The sequence below is a fragment of the Haliotis cracherodii genome, unplaced genomic scaffold (assembly GCF_022045235.1).
Source record: "Haliotis cracherodii isolate W230 unplaced genomic scaffold, xgHalCrac1.p SCAF_13, whole genome shotgun sequence".
NCBI classification, from domain to species: domain Eukaryota; kingdom Metazoa; phylum Mollusca; class Gastropoda; order Lepetellida; family Haliotidae; genus Haliotis; species Haliotis cracherodii.
In genome coordinates, this window is record NW_027266268.1 from 12313197 (window position 1) to 12332567 (window position 19371).

General features: G+C 43.6%; 1 protein-coding gene across 1 annotated transcript in view; it reads right to left on the reverse strand.

The window, feature by feature from the left end:
• Positions 1 to 818: 818 nt before the first annotated feature.
• Positions 819 to 19371, reverse strand: part of LOC139459629 (cell surface hyaluronidase-like) — a 28734-nt gene continuing 10181 nt past the window's right edge. The window contains exons 8-25 of the mRNA XM_071241210.1: positions 18610 to 18782; positions 17810 to 17882; positions 16705 to 16844; positions 16358 to 16491; positions 15030 to 15099; positions 13857 to 13991; positions 12583 to 12712; positions 11740 to 11803; positions 10757 to 10792; positions 10132 to 10263; positions 7987 to 8170; positions 7466 to 7681; positions 6389 to 6594; positions 5251 to 5433; positions 4401 to 4563; positions 2421 to 2480; positions 1573 to 1675; positions 819 to 1070 (exon numbers count right to left, since the gene is read on the reverse strand). Coding sequence (XP_071097311.1) covers positions 949 to 1070; positions 1573 to 1675; positions 2421 to 2480; positions 4401 to 4563; positions 5251 to 5433; positions 6389 to 6594; positions 7466 to 7681; positions 7987 to 8170; positions 10132 to 10263; positions 10757 to 10792; positions 11740 to 11803; positions 12583 to 12712; positions 13857 to 13991; positions 15030 to 15099; positions 16358 to 16491; positions 16705 to 16844; positions 17810 to 17882; positions 18610 to 18782 — 2324 coding nt within the window. The 3' untranslated portion in view covers positions 819 to 948. The remainder of the gene's footprint in view (positions 1071 to 1572; positions 1676 to 2420; positions 2481 to 4400; positions 4564 to 5250; positions 5434 to 6388; positions 6595 to 7465; positions 7682 to 7986; positions 8171 to 10131; positions 10264 to 10756; positions 10793 to 11739; positions 11804 to 12582; positions 12713 to 13856; positions 13992 to 15029; positions 15100 to 16357; positions 16492 to 16704; positions 16845 to 17809; positions 17883 to 18609; positions 18783 to 19371) is intronic.

The window sequence follows — 19371 nt, forward strand, 5'->3', positions numbered from 1 at the left end:
AACACTGCTTGATATTTGTTTTTATTTAGAAAATAAAGTTTCTTAAGATACCATATTTGTTTGGTTGTTATCTATTTATTCACTTACTAATAGAGTTTTTTTATCAACAACAAAATATATAAAACAATACCAATTTCAATTGCACGCTTCAGGTAGAATAATTACCTGCCAATTGCTTGAAATGAGCAAGCTGGTTTCCCATGTTGTGAAATATTTGGAGAAATACTTTTCATTCGCAACATGACCATTGCATGTATGAAGATAATTGTTTGCACATTGCGTGCATTGGGCAAGCTGTATTGTCCATTGCACGCATTTGGCCAACGGCCTGTCCAATGAACGCAATGGGCAGTTGTACATATACATCACAGTTTGTATTTCTTGTTTAAAACCGTACCCGTCAATAATCTAAGAACATAAGTCCAGTAAACAAACAAACAAACTAATGACAGATAATACGAGCACCCTCAACTCCACCCTTTTCCGACATGTCCTTGTGTCCACCACGCCCATCTCCATCGGTTGAAAATACTCGATCTGTCTTTGTAGTATATGGGGGCACGGTGGCCCAGTTGTCAATTCACTGTACAGAGTTGCGTCCCTTGGGCACGCCAGAAACCTATGATTGTGGGGTCAAATCACAGTCCGTCCCGATTATGTTTCTATGGTTGTCAGCAAACGTCTGACACCTGCATCACTTCAAGTTCTCCTCCCACATCAGTCTGACACGCCATGATATAACTGGAATAGTGATCAAAGTGACGTTAACCAAACTCACTCACTCACTCATATGTATATGCATATCTGAAGTACTGTGAAGTAGTATATGCTTTATTTGTCTTATCCACGCACATAAATGTATACTAACCGTTGAGAAAACTAGGAAAACAATACTGACAACATTATAAGTTACACATTTACACCTAACAGAACTGCGTGTCATGGTATTCATCCCAACAGCCGACTGGTACAGAATGCCGTGTTACAGGCTCTGTACTCCACGTGGTGGCGCTGACAGTCCTCTGTACTCCCTACACTGTTGCACGACCGAGTCCTCGTCTGAAGTCCGCCTTAAAGAAGAAACAACATCAATACTTACAAATAAACTTAGAAATAAGTCCTGACTGTGATCAATGCTTTGTCAGCAACATTTCCGAGCAACACAACAGTGATGAACGTGTTGGGTTGAAATGAAATTCAACAAAATATAAATGTCAACGCCTGAGAATAACCAGACAGGATTATTCGACGAAACAGATTTCATTGGATAAAAAGCAAAAGAGCAGAGGAAATTATATCATCAAATAAATGGATCACTGAAAATCAATCATCACGCCAGGGTTCCCGAAAGGGGTGAGCAATGTCCTGCTCTAACGATAGCACCCGACACAATTTGCTTCAAAAATGTAGGTGTTTGTCCTACTGCCTTGCGACGGCGGCCTGTAAACAAACCGGACAATCAAGTGATGGACCATATGCATAGTGCATTAAAATTTACTGATTTTGTTGAAATTTTTAAGTGCGTCTGCTGCCGAGATTCTGAAAGAAAATCGTTCAAGAAATATGTCATACCTCCACAAGACTGAGAGCACTGCGACCACGCTGTCCACTTTCCACTCTCTCCATTTGGTGGGGTTCGAGTCTCGAAAGGTCTGGTGGGTCCCGCGCCCCAGCCCTGCAACAACAAATTTCATTGTAAATAAACAAAGAATTCCTCTACTGACAAACACACATGCGAATGAGGAGGGAGAGGGGCGTATATACAATGCATTACGCGATATTATTTTGTAATGTCAAACAGTACAATATTACAAGGAACAATTTTATGTTCGTTTGTCACACCACCGAACACACAACTGTCCGTAGCACTGATGCCCTCCAAATAAAGTGTATTTCCTCCACGCTAAAAAAAAAGGAGGGTGCGGTTGGGCCAGTCGTCCAAGGCGCCGCAATTCGCTGTGCAGAGTTGCGTCCCTTGGGCTCTCCAGAAACTAATGATTGTGGTTGGAATCCCCATTCGCCCCGGGTATGTTTCTAGCACCATACCCGTGCTCGTAGGTTTCACCAAAGCGGTTAACGTCTGAGACCTCCCACACCAAGCTGACACGTCATGACATAACTGGAATACTGTTAAAAGGAATACTGTTTAAGGCAATAATATCCACACAGATTTTATACCCTGGGTATTTCCATAGACTGATAAAATATCCAGGTGAAAAATGTCCTGAGATTACAATATCCAAGGATAAATACACACAGGGATAACATTTTCCAGGGGGATGAGATATCCTGTTACGCATTCACCCAGGTCACACATTGCAAACAACCGATCCTTAACTGGGTGGGTTCTTGCAAGAATCATGGGGTACTGGGGATGTATTCTGTGGGATGAAGGTGTGTAGGATGGAGGGCGTTCATACGTGTGGGGGATCCTTGGATGTAACCTGAAGACTGCTGGCATGAAGACCATTGTTCCCCGTCTGTAAAACAGCAAAACAGAACAACAGAAGAAGACTGGGTTATAGCAGATGTATTAGATTCGTGTAGTAGATAAATGGAGGACATTTCCAAATTTGACGCATCAGTGACAAAAATGATATCCGATGCAATTCCATTTTCTGACTTGTACCATATCTTCTAGTGTTTGTTTCAAGTTAACAATTGACTTACCTTTGTATGTGTTTGTGACGGGAGCCACTGGTCACCTTTTCGGGACCACCTGGGGTCATCACTATTTGATAGCTATAGTGATTCATAAACACATACTCATGATAGAGTCGTAATCGCACAATCGACTTTGCTTTTAGCAGAGATTTCTATTGAATATGAAAAGGGTTTTGACGCATTTATGCCAGTGCAATATAATGATAACCGATGCTTCGAATCCTGTTTTGTTTGCAATGTTTATTTGTTTGATGTCGAATTCAAGAATATTCCAGCTGTGAGACACCGGTCTGTAAATAACTGAGCCTGGGCTGGACAATTGGACTGGATTGATATTATGGACAACGTCACACACGGTCAGGAATCGCCGACATGCGATCATGGAGTCTGACCATCCGATCTATCATAATCGCCTCTTACGACACATCTAGGTTTGCTGGGCACACATTATAACCCGGAATCATCACATGGGATGAGCCGTGTCATGTAATCAGTTGTGTTGCCGTTTGATCGATGTCTACGATAAACAATGAGGAACAAGTAGTCAGGTTATCTAAGACTTAATGTGTCGTGCTGACTTGCGACCCTTTGCTGCATGAACCCGCGAATTGTGAGTTCAGACACACCATTCACTCCAATCATATTCCCTAAAAATATTATTTGAAGTCCCATGTTTCTACTGATGTCTTTATCCCAATTTTGCAACAAAAATAATATTCAGTATCCTATTAGCTCGTCACTCAGTTTGGTAAATTATCACTGATGTCAAATTGTTAAATATTAGTTGCACTGCTATTGTAGATTGTTTTCATATTCAAATAAGGACAGATTCTCGCAAGTGGATCACTTTTGCCTAATGATAACGTGATGATCTGTACAATCAGTTTAAACTAAACTAATCATGATGATGGCCTCACAGTACTCTACCAGTACTACTCGATTTGCTGAAAAATTAATCGTTTCAGACCTGCGTCATCTCCTAAGGCTTACATGCCGTGAAAAAGCTGTCAAAACTGAACTCATTCCCTTAGATATAATGGGGCCTTTACACAGGATGGCGACCTTTGTGCCTCCCGTGTGCGACCATAAAATTTGCCAGGTCTTCGTTGGAGGCTCCAAGGGGGTAGACTGGTTGCCCTGGGTCGTTCCACGGTGGTACACAGGAGGTTCAGACATCGCCATGGACGCCGTGGTCGCCGTGGCTCAAAGGAGGGGGGCACAGGCATTGCCGTTGGTCGACAGTTAAAAGATGCGTTCTGCTGAAATATTTTCCCGTCAATCTGGGCGATGCTTCTGCCTCCCTTGTGCCTCCTTAGGGCGACCAACAGCGTGCATTGAACGATGACTCTGGCGACCGACGTACCTCCATTCGGCGACCACGGCAACCCTTGAGACACAATGGCAATGCTTCTGTCTCTTTTCTGCCTCCTTTGAGCTACCTGTAGTGCCTCCTCAACCTGCCTATAGATCGAGGGCTTGTACCTGCAGTGTTTCATTGTGGTTGCAGACGCTGAACAACTCGAGCAGTTACACCTGAACAACTGCTGGAGCAGTTACAAAGAAACATGATTTTCTGGGTTTAGGCGACCATTGAGCGTCCTGGCCAGTTTTTGATCGCTCAAAGTTGCCACAAAGGTCGCAGCCCTGTGTCAGGGGGCTTTAAGATTCACAGTTCCTAAATAATAAGCCGTATTACAGCTCATACCGCTGATTTACACACATCTGTAACATCTTACAATGGGAGCTCTCTTGTAGGGTCCGTACGCCCTGGAGGTGCAGTCGCCGTCGTTCATGTCGCCGGATTTCACCTCGAACCTGATGCTCGGACATCTCACTGGACATGACTCTGTTTCATTCTCCATCCGGTCGTTCATGTTCATGTATTTGAAGAACCAGAGCCTGCAGTGAGTGGACACAATGAAACCTCTGTTACTCTTGCACGTGTACTCCATTCTCTCGATATCTGTACCTAATCCCTTCAGACATACCTTGTACCCTTCAGGCAGACATACCTTGTACCCTTCAGATAAACATTCTATTCAGATGGGCATACCCTGTACTCTGTAAATTGCATATCCAGTACTCACTCAGATTGAAATACTGTCTAGCCTTCAGATTGACATAACCTGTAGATGGGCATAGCCTCTATCCCTGTAGATGGACATACCCTCTACCCCTGCAGATGGACATACCCTCTACCCCTGCAGATGGACATACCCTGCAGCTAGACATACCCTCTATCCCTGCAGATGGACATACCCTGCAGCTAGACATACCCTCTATCCCTACAGATGGACATACCCTCTACCCCTGTAGATGGACATACCCTCTATCCCTGTAGATGGACATACCCTCTACCCCTGCAGATGGACATACCCTCTACCCCTGCAGATGGACATACCCTGTAGCCAGACATACCCTCTACCCCTACAGATGGACATACTCTTTAGCTAGACATACCCTCTACCCCTGCAGATTGACATACCTTGTAGCTAGACATACCCTCTACCCCTGCAGATTGACATACCTTGTAGCCAGACATACCCTCTACCCCTACAGATTGACATACCCTACAGACTGACATACCCGGTGGTGTTGTCATGATACACAGCTCCCCCCGAGGTGTCCCGGTCAAGCTCCTCCACGCTGGACATATGCTTCCAGTGGTGTCCGACCCAGCCGGTGTCATCACGGAACACGGGGTAGTACATCGTGAAGTGGAACTTGCCATTGCGGGGGAAGCATATACCAAACCGCACCCAGTCCCCCCTGAAACAGTGTACCGATGTATCATACGTATAATCAGTGGTCATATCAATAACGTTGGAGTCCAGCTGAAGTAGTACACTCCGGAAAACTTGTAAACAATAAGACCCGTTGGGTTATATAACAGGCCTGAAGAGTCATCAAATGTCTCAAATCACCAAGAGACACACATCATTCTAGTCCGTGTTAAGTTATTCATTTGATCAAGGTAATCTATTCAACTGTAATATATCACCCTAATTTTGTTCGCATTCAGCAATATTCCACTTATATATACTAATTACAGTGGTCCGTAAATAATCGAATCTGGGTAAGGTTTATAGCATATAGTGTAGAAAGACACACTATGTAGAAAGTGATCATGAATGAATAAGTAGTGTTTAGCGATGATTTATTCCAGTTATATCAAGCCATTCACACTTCTTGGTTGTTTTTTTTACCACACACTAAGCAATATTCCAGCTATATGACATCGGTCACGATATATAATCAGCAGATTCTCATTACACTCTCCTCGTTCATTCAGGGAATATTGGTTTCCGGCATGCTCATCGGTGTTCCAGCCATTTAAATGTGGGGAGAGTTAAAATAAGCTTCACATATGTAGGAATCGAACCCGAACGTTCCTGTAACGAGGGAACGCTCAAACCACCACCTCTGCCTATCTTGGCTTGACGAAAAACATAGCTCATAGCGATCAGTATATATAGTCTAGTTATTTGATGGAGGCCTGTAAATAATCGTATCTGGACCAGACAATTGCAGTCTGGGTAAAAATAGGTTGCTGGGGGCCTCTTCTAACCCGACATTCCCACGGACTGAATGTGCAATGTTCCTAATCTTCCAAATCTCCACGAAGAGACTGTCAAATGCTGATGTAACTTACCTCTCCACCCCGTCACCCTTGACCCTCCCATTCCAGTGTCTGGTGTAGCCGAGGTACCCCGTCATTACTTACTTTTCCACCCCTTCTCCTTTCAACTCAAATGCCCTTGGAACTTTCCCCTTCCAGTGTATAGTGTAGCTGTGGTCTCCGCCGAGAGCAACGGGGAAGCCGGCGGAAGCGTGCCAAGTCTCGTACATTCTCGCTGATGGATTGTCATCTCGCACAGCGAATGGATGACTTTTATCTTCATCCTCGGTACTTATCAGACGAAGGTTCAGCTGGTGATTAACAATTATTTATCAACTTTATAAGCTTGGAGCTCTTTTATGTTTTTCTGTTGTTTAACGCTACAGTTAGCAATATTCCACGTATATGACGGCCTGTGAATAATCTGGACCAGACAATCCAATGATTGACATTGTGAGCAACGTTCCTTGTCGTCGGAGGCGGTGACACGCTATCAACCAAGTCACCGACCCGTGAAGTTGCTGGTTAGAATAGGTCATCAGCAACGAATGCTTGTCGTAAGAGGCGACTGATGGGATCGGGTGATCAGGCCCGCTGACTTGTTTGTGGCCTAGGCATCGTATCCCATTTTGCGTTGATGCATGTCGTATCCAAATTGTGAGGATCGATTCTCATGATATCAATCACCGGATTTTCTGGTCCAGACTCGATTACTTATAGACTGCCGTCATATAGCTGGAATATTGCTGAGTGCGGCGTCCGACAACAAACAATCAAATAAAAACTAAGTAACCGAACCAGACCACCTGATTCATTTCGTCGCCTCTCACAACCAGCAGAAATTGTTGAGGGGCTACTGCAACCTAGAATCCCCACGCTATAGTGGGTGGGTTAGGAATTTCTCGACAAGGTTTGCTAACAACTACACGAATGCCGTCATATATCCGACATTGAAGTTTTGAACTTATCACGTAATGGAGTCATGCATGTTCGTGTTGACCCGTTGACTTCCAACCACACGAACACAATTGTAAAACAACTTGAAAGAAATAAGAACAAAATACGTCGTTCATCGGCTACCTTAAGAAACCTAAATTACTGAATTTCGCACATTTCAACCATTATCATCCCTGCAATTTACCATAACGTAGAAGATGAACCTACAAGAACAAAAGATCTCACCATCCCGAACCTTTGTGGACATATTTCCATATTCCAGTTATCTCGTCTGTAGCAGCGGGCGTTGTGGAAGAACGGTCCAGGTTTTAACACAGTGCTTCCCGGATATCCGGTGACGGAGCCATCCAAGTCTCGGAAAGCGGAGGTTTTATCCCCGTCGGCATTTCCAAATCCATGAACTGTCTCGTTCCCGTCATACACCCGGTTTCCGGTTGAATGCTAGAAAAAATGAGTGACTTGTCTTTAACGTATTTTTTGTAACATTTCGCAGGTCACATGACGGCATGTCTGTTTAGTTTGCAATTGAGACGAATACACGAAATGATGCAAGGCCTCGCTTTCCGTTTTGATAAAATCTTCGAGAACGAATGTGCTGAAAGAATAAAGATCATAACTGGGGCGATACTAGAATTTGAACCCATGATCATCGGATACGGGGACGACAAAGGGACGTAACTCTGTAGAGCGCTTTACTTGTGTATAAGAACCCAGGTTGCTTCACGTGAAGCCAAAATCAAACTCACCCCGTCGACGAAGTCAAACTTAGCATTCATGACTGTGTTGGTCGGGTTGATGGAGTAGTAGTCCTTCCTGAGGAAGCCGATAGCTCCAGATGTGTAGTTGATGTTCTCCTTGAAGCCGCTGAACCACACGTTCTTCAGATGCACGGGACCGTCGTATATCATGAAACCTACAAATGGCTGGTGGCTGGAGTGGAAGCACACGTTATTCCTCATGAATTCCACCATGACACTGAACAATTTTTTTTTTATTCTGGTCGAACTATGATTAACACTATCAGGTATCCAATTCCATGCGCTACCTTAACATGACTTTTCACACAAAACACTTGCGTTTGAAAATATCGATAAATCGATACCCTATGAATCGATACATTTTGCAATGGCTGTTGATGGCACATTAGAATTGAAACGTCCAATATAAGGACAGCAGTTTATCAAACATCGTGAAATAAATTTCAGAACACACATAATTAAGTGAAATACACCCTAACAACTGTGTCAGGGACGTACAACCATCGGTGATAAACATGGTTGGTTGGTTGGTTTGTTGTTTAACGCCGCACTCAGCAATATTCCAGCTATATAACGGCGGTCTGTAAATAATCGAGTCTGGACCAGACAATCCAGTGATTGACATCATGAGCATCGATCCACACAATTGGGATCGATGAAATACATCAACCACGTCAGCGAGCCTGACCACCCGATCCCGTTAGTCGCCTTTTACGACAAGCAGAGTCACCTTTTACTCGGTTTCAAATGAAAAGATAAGGTAATCTATGATCTGCCGTTAGACAAGCTCAAATTTCAAAATATATACAGTAGCTTTACCACCGACTTCTTTTGAATACTCATGTTTACTTTGATTCGAATCCATGTTTGCCCCGTTTACGATTCTTGTTCACCATATTTACATTGAAATCTCTTTGGTCCTGACCCCTTTAATCAGAAACCCCCGCAATCTTGACGGTTACTGCTGGGGACGCTAACATGTACACAACGTGAAATTCCATGAATCGTTAATCCGGAAATGTGATAATCCTGTGATAAACCGTGCGTATAAATGGGGATTCGTAGCATGTCCATTTGACGTCGTTGTCTCAAATACATTGAAAAGTTGAACGAGAGTGAATGAGTGAGTGAGTGAGTATGGTTTTATGCCGCGTTGGGCAATATTCCAGGTGTATCACGGCGGGGGACATCAGAAACGGGTTTCGCATATTGCGCTCATGAGGGAATCGAACCTGGGGTTTCGTGACGAGCGAACGCTTAAACAACTCGGCCGCCCACGTGGACGAAATGTGTTGAGAAGAAATTGAGTTTAACGTCGCGTTCTAGATCAACGCGTTATATACCGACCTGCATGCACGTGTGTGTGTGGCTGCTTGCACTAGTCAGGACTATTGTCGATATCATAGTGCTAGCCCACTGAGACACAAGCCGAAGCTTAACCACTTAAGTTAATATCCCGCTCAGACACAGTGTGCTGACTCCGAGCCGACCAGTCCTTGTTTTAACCCTTTTATTTAAATATAATGCGCTGACACCAGATAATAACCAGTCTCGATTATCCGACGAAACAGTTTTCATTGGGCGTAAAGGACAAAATAGCGCTTATAGGTATGAGAGTGGATCAGTGAAATATCCATGGCCAACATTCAAATACCTTGGCAGATAAATGTTTGACAAAACATTGTTTTGATGACCGTAAAGACAAAATCATCCCAATGCTGAAATGTAAGAAAACTGCATGCATCGTCCCTTCGTGACGCACGTGCAATGTGTTTCTTGTGCCGTTCGCACGTGCACTTTTCTCTTTAGCGAAATTCGTGTTCCGGGTAAGTTTTCGATTTATTTTGGACCACCTCCAACATACTGGTATTTATCACCTGGACGGGCCTATTAAGAAGCAAACATAGCAATGAGTTGATTAATTATAAGAGTACTAGTAATGTTATCCAAAGGCGATCAAATAATATGATGATGTTCAATGTACAGCGTAGCATATTGAATAAATTGCAAAAATGCCCATTCATAAACGGATTAACTGTTAGTCTTGTGAGCATATATTTCATTTCATGTCACAAATGGAAAATCACTAATCAAGTTTAGCGATGAATCCTTCCAACCCGAGTGACAACTCACGTGTCATATTCGTGGGGGACACTCCGGGGCATGTACACCCACTTGTGTCCGTCCCAGTGACGGGTGGGGTCACCTAGGTTCCGGGACTCCCCTATGATGACGGTGTTCGTCAGAGTCTGCCAGGGGACGGAACTGGAACAACATCCACGTCAAACAGTAGTGAACTACAGGAATGCAGTAGTGGACATGATCTACAATGATATTTTTACCAAAATCTTTAATTTGAAAATTCATTTAGGTTTATATATGGATATGCATAAAGAAATCAAAGAAAAATATAAAAATGAGAAAGCGTATACCTTTATCACATCTTCGAGCAAGGTCGAACAAGGCTTAAGTATGGAATACAGTAAGGGATACTCTCGCGTTCTACCATTCTCGCAATCTCGATCTTTTAAAACATGCTGAAATGCCAAAAGTGCGATTATTCGAAATAATATAAGATTTGGCACTTTTTGCATTTTAAGCTTGTTTCGAAAAGTCGAGATAGAGAGAACGCGAGAATGTCCCTTACAGCATACCATACATAAGATAAATTGTATCAATAAAAAATGAATGGTCAGTGTTGAACCTTTTTTGCGTATTTAAAATGTATATGTTCCCAACAACGTTAAGATTTACATACTTAGCAAAGGTCATCCCCCGGCCACTGTCAGCAAACCTGCAATATACACATGTTCCTCATTAATTCGAACACCTCATTAATCCGGATCACGCTGGTTAGGAATCCTCGTCTTCCTAGCCATATTTTTGAAAAAAATCTAAATATACATAATTATCATAACAATCCTCCATTGTAAACTTTCGTTACACCGGGCATTTCCGATTATGAACATATTTACAGCTTGTTGTCTCAGTCCATTACTACAGCTTTATGTATTTATTGGAGTGAACACGGTATAAGCCTGCTTTTAGCAATATCACGGCCGGGGACACCAGGAATGGGCTTCACCCATGTTGGGGAATCAAACCCGAGCCATCGGCGTGACGAGCATCCGCGTAGACCACCAGGCTACCCTCACCGCCCCTATTTATAGGAATCAGTGAGTAAGTTGGGTTGAACGCCGCTTTTAACAGTCTTCCAGTTATATCGCGGCGTGTCAGCTTAATATGGGCGGGAAGCCCAAAGTGATGCAGGTCTCAGACGTTTACCACTTTGGTGAAACCCAGGAGCACGGGTATGGTACTGACAAACCTCGAAACATAATCGTGACGAACCTGGATTGGAACCCACCATCATAGATTTCTGGCGTGCCCAAGGGACGAAACTCCGCACAGCGAATCGCGGCGCATTAGACGACTAGGCCACCCGTGCCCCCTCTATTTATTGGGTATTTTGACATATAACAGCAGGTGCTATAATATATGTAATTCGATATGACTATGCTCTTACACATAGCTTAGGCCTTGTCGATATGCAGGATTTAAAATCAATTTTAAACAATTCCCAGAAAATGTATTCAGCATTGCAAGGTTTTTTTTACACCGCCTAGAGTAAGCTTAATGTCCGCACACATGCACTGCTGTACTGTTGGGCATAATTCATCATCCTAACATATCATACGTATTTCGTTCAACAATTTACAGAAATATTGATACGGTACTCACGACGAGTGATCCATCAGAATAAGACCCCCTCTTATCCAGCCGTTCTGGTAACGGTTCTTGTAACCTGTGAAGCATACAGCACAGTTACAAAACAAGTTGGGTGCGGTTTGCCCTAAGATCGAGCTCAGTCACAAGCTACGAGGAAGTGTGGTTCCATGTCTCGAGTGAAAGAATGGTGACAGTCCGAGGTCTGGCGATATACAAGGGACGCATATGGTACCTGTCTTTTTCTAATTATTGGCAGGGAGTGGATGAGTGAGTTAGGTTTAACGCCGCTTTTTGAACAGCATTCAGTTATATAACTGTATGTTAATTTACACGTGGAAGGAAAGTCACAGCAATGCAGGCCTTAGACGTTTACCACTTTGGTGAAATCCACGAGCACGGGTGATGACAAATGATTTGCAGGGAGATAGCCTGTGCCTTCCGTGAGACAAATTCCCCATCTCCACCTCGTGAATATAATAAATGCATTTAACGCCACTTTAACAGTATTTTAATTACATCAAGGAGTGTCATCTTCATTTTGAGGGATATGATGCAACCAATTTGAGAGTGAGTGGGGTGTAACGCTTTGAACAATATTTCAGTTAAATCTTGTCAGCTTATTGAGGACGAAACCACAAAGACGCAGGTCTTAGACGTCCACCACTTTGGTGAAACAGACCACGGATCATGACTGGAGCGCGTCTGGGATTCGAACCAATGAATTGAGGACGGTTAGATGACGCAACTCTTCGAGGCAAACTGCTGCGCCTTTCACCGCTCGGCAATCAGAGTCCTCGTAATAACGAAAACCAAAATACGAAAGTTTAGAATGTGATGAGAATATCGTCCTCTAACCTGTGAATCTGTAGAAGAGGACTTCCTTCTGGGCGGAGGACCGGTTGAGAGGCTGCTCGTGGGGGTCATACTCGTTATCGCTGCTCGTCGTGTCGTCAGGGTTGATTTTGTTGTCGACGAACAGACCATACTGCAATATGACACAATCAATCATACTGAACCCTTGCTAACTCGAGTGAGCGAGTATGGTTTTACGCCGCTCCTAGCAATATTCCAGCAATATCACGGCGGGAGACACCACAAATGGGCTTCACACATTGAACCCATGTCGGGAATCGAACCCGGGGCTTATGCGTGACGAGCGAACGCTTTAACCACTAGGCTACCCGACCGCCCCTATGCTAACTCGAAGGCAATGAGATCATCGAATACATATCGACTTAACCGTAGTTTGATATAAGGAAAGTCCTGGTGTGAATTTTTTCAGGACCACAACATGACTTTGTCTTAAGCAGAACATGGAAATAACGTAGCTGGAGTAAGTGATCGTCCTTTGTACTTGTACAAATTAAATGACGCTAGAAAGTCTCTGACAAAAAATCCCTTTCAGAATGGTATACGGTCGATTTGAGTGTGTGATTGAGTTGGTATTTACGCCGTTTTAATCATTATTCCAGTCATATCACAGCGGAAGACAGCATCATCATCTTCGGTCATCAAATGTCATGGAAAGATAGAAAATATCGGATTCGACGAAATAAGCGCCCCGCTCTAATAAGCGCCCACGGCGATATTTGCTAATATATTGGATAATGAACAATACCAATTAGCACCCCTTCCGATTGATCAATGTACACAACACGTATTTACTCGCGTATAATACGCACTCGTGTGTTATATGCCCCCTTAATTCTGGAAAAATGTATCTCTCGTATATAAACATTTCAGGCTGTCAGCATAAACCAGGAAATTTATCTTTCAACCGTTCTATTCACCAAAATAATATTCTAATAAGAGCCCCCTATTTCTAATTTTGAGAGCGCCCTGGGCGCTTATTACGTCGAATATGGTATCCCTACCAAAAGTGGAGTTTATATCTCCGTTCTGCTACAATAACACCCTGGGTCCATTCGCCACCATCACAGATTCGTTTTGAGCACGATTAAAAAAACACGATGCTAAAAATAGCTAACATGGGGGAAAGAAGTGTTACATGAGAGACAGGCATGGTAACGTCACTTCCAAAACGACGCTGGGGTGACGAATGGGTCCAGGGTATTTATCCTAAAAGAAGGGACATATATAACACTGGATGAAGGAATATGATCACCCACGTTTGTGTTGGAGTGGCCGACGTTGTTGTTGAACTCCAGCAGTGCCGTGTGACGGGCCTCACCCCGCTGAAAGAACCCCAAACCATAGGAAGGTCCCTGTGGCTCCTCTGGGAACACGTACCAGATCCCGATACCCTGAAACGAAACTTTGTACAAGGATCGGCCATGACAGCAGCTTATCATTCCCCATCAGCAACAATACACATCTGTAATGGTTTATCGGATATGTAGAGATGGTTCCAATGAAGAAGAACGGGTGTATCCTCCTGAGGTGAGCAACTCTAAGTTTGTTTGTTTGTTGTTTAACGCCGCACTCAGCAATATTCCATGCGCATCGATCGACGCAATTGGGATCGATGACATACATCAACTAAGTCAGTAAGCCTGACCACCCGATCCCGTTAGTCGCCTCTTACGACAAGCATAGAAGGGGCGGTCGGGTAGCCTAGTGGTTAAAGCGTTCACTCGTCACGCCGAAGACCCGGGTTCGATTCCCGACATGAGTACAATATGTGAAGCCCATTTCTGGTGTCCCCCGCCGTGATATTGCTGAAATATTGCTAAAAGCGGCGTAAAACCATACTCAGACAGACATAGCATAGACGCGTTTTACGGCGAGTATGGGTTGCTGAAGACCTATTCTACGCCAGATCTTTACGGGTCAGCAACTCTAAGCATCAGGACGGGAAAGGATGACCACGGACTTCATGACCATGCACATGTTGGGAACGGAACCTTACGTGATATGTCTGATGTGACATACCTGTAAGTGCATGAATGTTATTGAATGTTCAATTTTAGAGAATAGCCAAGGAGCTACGATGAACAGTCCCGAGTGAAGGATTAGAAGACCGAGTGAGTGAGTGAGTATTGTTTTACGTCGCTTTTAGCAATATTCATATTCCAGCAATATCACGGCTTGTTACACCAGAAATGGGCTTTACATATTATATCCATCTGGGGAATCGAACCCGGGTCTTCGGCGAGACGAGCCAACGCTTTAACCACGAGGCTACCCGACCGCCCCTTGGTAGCCCGAACCTAAGTCAACATTGAATCATGTATGACGTCACAACCTGTTGCTCTCAACAAGGAAGGAACGCAAAAATTGGACAGTTAATATCAACTCGATCTTTCTATCCTTTCTGTCCACGTGACACCCCTGCTACTCACGTCGCCGCCAGCGGCCACGTTGTTTCTCAGATACACCAGTGGCGACGTCATCCAAAATGTCGCAGGATTTCTACGACAGAAACAAGTTGAAATGACGTAATTATATAAATCTCTTTCATGTTAACCGCAGCCGGGTGTTGTCGCAGGGTGTGCGTGTATGTGGTTATTAAACTGAACTCTTTATTCTACATGTCTGGGTATAAATGTGGTTCAGCTACCATTCAGGGAGTGAGTGACTTGGGTTTGAGGATGCTTTGGTTAAACCACAATTTTGCACTTTGTTCACGGCGTGTCACCTTAACGAAAAGATGCAGGTCTTAGACGTTTACCACTAAGTCTTTGGTAAAACCCAGTTGCACCTGTCTGGTACTGGCAAACCAAAAATCAAACAAAATGTGCGGCTCCTTAGGCAACTGGTTCATCTGTACGTATTCAAATTCGGTGGGTCTTTTCTCCCTGGTCGGCCGATTTTTTGGAGGACATTTTTTATGTGCTCCCTAAACACGAAGTAAAGTGACCTGAACGTCAAGGTGATAACAGCATGCATAAGTCACTGTGAGCGAGATAAAGCGCACCTTTGCTATGTTAAAGCCGTCGAGTTCTTGCATTTGGTACCTGCAGTGTATCAGTAAAAATGGATCTGTGGGGAAACACTAACGCGTAAGAGTATTGTTAAACTAAACTTTGAAAATGTCCATCCGTATTTGAACGCGAGGAAATTAAAACGTTTCGTATTTGACGAAAATACGCATCTCAAATGGAGCACTGATTTTGACAATCATTGCTAAAGGTATCAAACAATCTTTGGTGAACTGTGTCGGAGGTAATTGGAAGTTCGTGCATTGGAACATGTGCTGCAACTTTAAAATGGTTCTTTCTGGGGTGGATACAATTGGAACTTTAAAGTGGTTCTTTCAGGTGTGGAAGCAATTAGAACTTTAAAGTGGTTCTTTCAGGTGTGGAAGCAATTGGAACTTTAAAGTGGTTCTTTCTGGTGTGGAAGCATTTGGAACTTTAAACTGGTTCTTTCAGGTGTGGAAGCAATTGGAACTTTAAAGTGGTTCTTTCTGGTGTGGAAGCATTTGGAACTTTAAACTGGTTCTTTCAGGTGTGGAAGCAATTGGAACTTTAAAGTGGTTCTTTCAGGTGTGGAAGCAATTGGAACTTTATAGTGGTTCTTTCTGGTGTGGAACCAAAGAGTGATCACCGAGGAATATAGGACGCTGATCTACAAAGCTTCGTATCGCTCCGACAGTAGCAAGAGTTGCGGTAGTCGTAGTGCTACGATTGTTCTGTGGATCGGGCCCTGGTTTCCAATACCCACATACTCTTTATCAGAGGGCAGGATAGATCCGTGTTTCGTAGCCGCACCAAGGTTACCGTCGAAGACGGTCCTCTTCTCTCCGCCGTCCTCAAGGAAGTAGCAGTGTCCCAGGTGGTCGTAGGCCACGTTATCCTGGACCTGGATGGATGGATAGATGGTGAATGAATATAAGGATTGATGGATCGTTGAATGGCAGAATTAATGGTAAGTTTTAAGATTTATCAACATCGGTCACACCTCCCTGTTTTTATTAACCATATTTCTATCTGGTCGTTGTTTTCGGTGTGTGAGCATAAATTAAATAAGTGATAGTTGAAAATTTCATCATTTGGGAATTTGGCCTTAACTCACAGTTGCGCCATGTGATCCATGGACAGTGACACAGCGGCTGAAAGAATGGTGTATGGAGTTCTGTCTTATCCACGCAGGGTCCGAGTAGCCGCCAACTTTATCTATGTCGTGGCACATGTGAAAGTGGATTGGATAGAATCCTGAAACAGTGGTCGTGATACATGGAAGTGGATTGGATAGAATCCTGAAACAGTGGTCGTGATACATGGAAGTGGATTGGGTAGAAACCTGAAACAGTGGTCGTGATACATGGAAGTGTATTGGATAGAAACCTGAAACAGTGGCCGTGATACATGGAAGTGTATTGGATAGAATCCTGAAACAGTGGCCGTGATACATGGAAGTGTATTGGATAGAATCCTGAAACAGTGGTCGTGATACATGGAAGTGGATTGGGTAGAAACCTGAAACAGTGGCCGTGATACATGGAAGTGGATTGGATAGAATCCTGAAACAGTGGTCGTGATACATGGAAGTGTATTGGATAGAAACCTGAAACAGTGGCCGTGATACATGGAAGTGTATTGGATAGAATCCTGAAACAGTGGTCGTGATACATGGAAGTGGATTGGATAGAATCCTGAAACAGTGGTCGTGATACATGGAAGTGTATTGGATAGAAACCTGAAACAGTGGCCGTGATACATGGAAGTGTATTGGATAGAATCCTGAAACAGTGGTCGTGATACATGGAAGTGGATTGGATAGAATCCTGAAACAGTGGTCGTGATACATGGAAGTGGATTGGGAAGACACTCATGCAGTGGTCATGGCACATGTAAAGGATTTACTGTTGTAACCAATATATTTGCAAACAGATATCCACATACAGAGTCTTAGTGGCAACGACAAGAGAAGTAAGTTCGTACACAATTGCCATCTCGAAAGAAGAAGAGTTATGAAGAGTTCCGGATCGAGGGCAAGTCAATATCTGTCCTCTGTAATATTCGAATGAACTCAATAAGGTCATGCCTCTGTTTGGTTCATGGATGGATTCGCCCATGTCTGCCGTGTTTTAATCAATGTCGTAAACAGTTTTACAGATTTTAATTCAAACTCATATAACATGAATGAGTTTAAATATCGTCTTCGGAAATTACCCTACCTTTCTCTGTCTGTTGACCCATATGTGTCAGTTCTACACCTTCGATGTGGACGTTCTTATACCCCCTCACAAACTGCAGGGACAACGGTACAGTGAAGTACAATTTTAGCATAGGTATACAAATAAAGCATCGGCAGTCTTGGAACACATATTGGAGCATATTACAATAATCCGTTTGGCTGTTCGAAATTAAACGTGGGTCATCGTGCATTGTACCTTGAAGGCCTTCCATACTTGATTATTTACAGGCCACCGCGATATAAGTGGAATATTGATGAGTTCGGGGTATATCAATTGTCATTTACCCACCCACTCACCCACTCCCATCCTCTGTTATTCAGTGGGCGGTAGAGGGGCCTCGTAGTTAAGGTGTTCGCTCGTAACGCCGATGGTTGGTTGGTTTGTTGTTTAACGCCGCACTCAGCAATATTCCAGCTATATGACGGCGGTCTGTAAACAATCGAGTTTGGACCAGACAATCCAGTGTTTAATATCATGAGCATCGATCTACGCAACTGGGATCGATGACATGCATCAACCAAGTCAGCGAGCCTGACCACCCCATCCCGTTTGTCGCCTCTTACGACAAGCATAGTCGCCTTTTACGGCCTAATTAACAAGCCGTCATCGTTTACACATATATCTACAGACTCGATTATTGCGGCGATAAACAACCCACGAAATATACAACATCATTATACAAGTACAGGTACTCTGTCGTTCTTTCATAAATACAAATTTAATTAGGGAGTATATAATTTCGATTTCCATAGAGTCTTCGCGGCAAATATACCACGTACCTTCAGGTGACCCCCAAATGTGTCGTAGCTGAACTTGTCACAGTTACCGTTGCTAGGAGGGCACGTGTTCTCCATGCGGCCCTGAATGAGGATATTGCGAGTGAGGAGCCCCACCTCTGCCCTCTCATCTACTCCGTCTATCATGTCCCCCCAGTGCATGTAGGCCGCCTCCACTGAAGAGTGAGTGAGTGAGTTTGGTTGAACGCTGCTTTCGGTAATATCACAGAAACAGCTTAATGTAGACAAGCATTGGATACCTAGAACTTGATGGGACAGCGACTGAATGTTTTATGCGTCAGTCTCGACCATACAAACCAGTGATCGATATCCTGAGTAACATCACGTCATCGGGGGTATAATAACACACACTGAACCCATGCGCCACCCCAATACTCCCTTTCGTCAACAATTACAACAAATTGTAAAAGTGTTTGTTTTATATTTTTTACTTTTTCATTTTGTTTTAAAGTTTACTTCGAGAATCTGTTTAAAGGAAACTCCCAACTTCCCGGTTTGCTCTTTGGCCTACTGACAAAAGCAACAGATTAATTTGCTTGCTTGTTGATAAATCGGAAGCATGTGACAGCAGTGTATTATTTGAAGATGGTTTGGTGGTTTGTTGTTTAACGCCACACTCAGCAATATTCCAGCTATATGACGGAGGTCTGTAAATAATCGAGTATGGGCCAGGCAATCCAGTGATTGACATCATGAGCATCGCTCTTTGCAATTGGGATCGATGACATGCATCAACCAAGACAG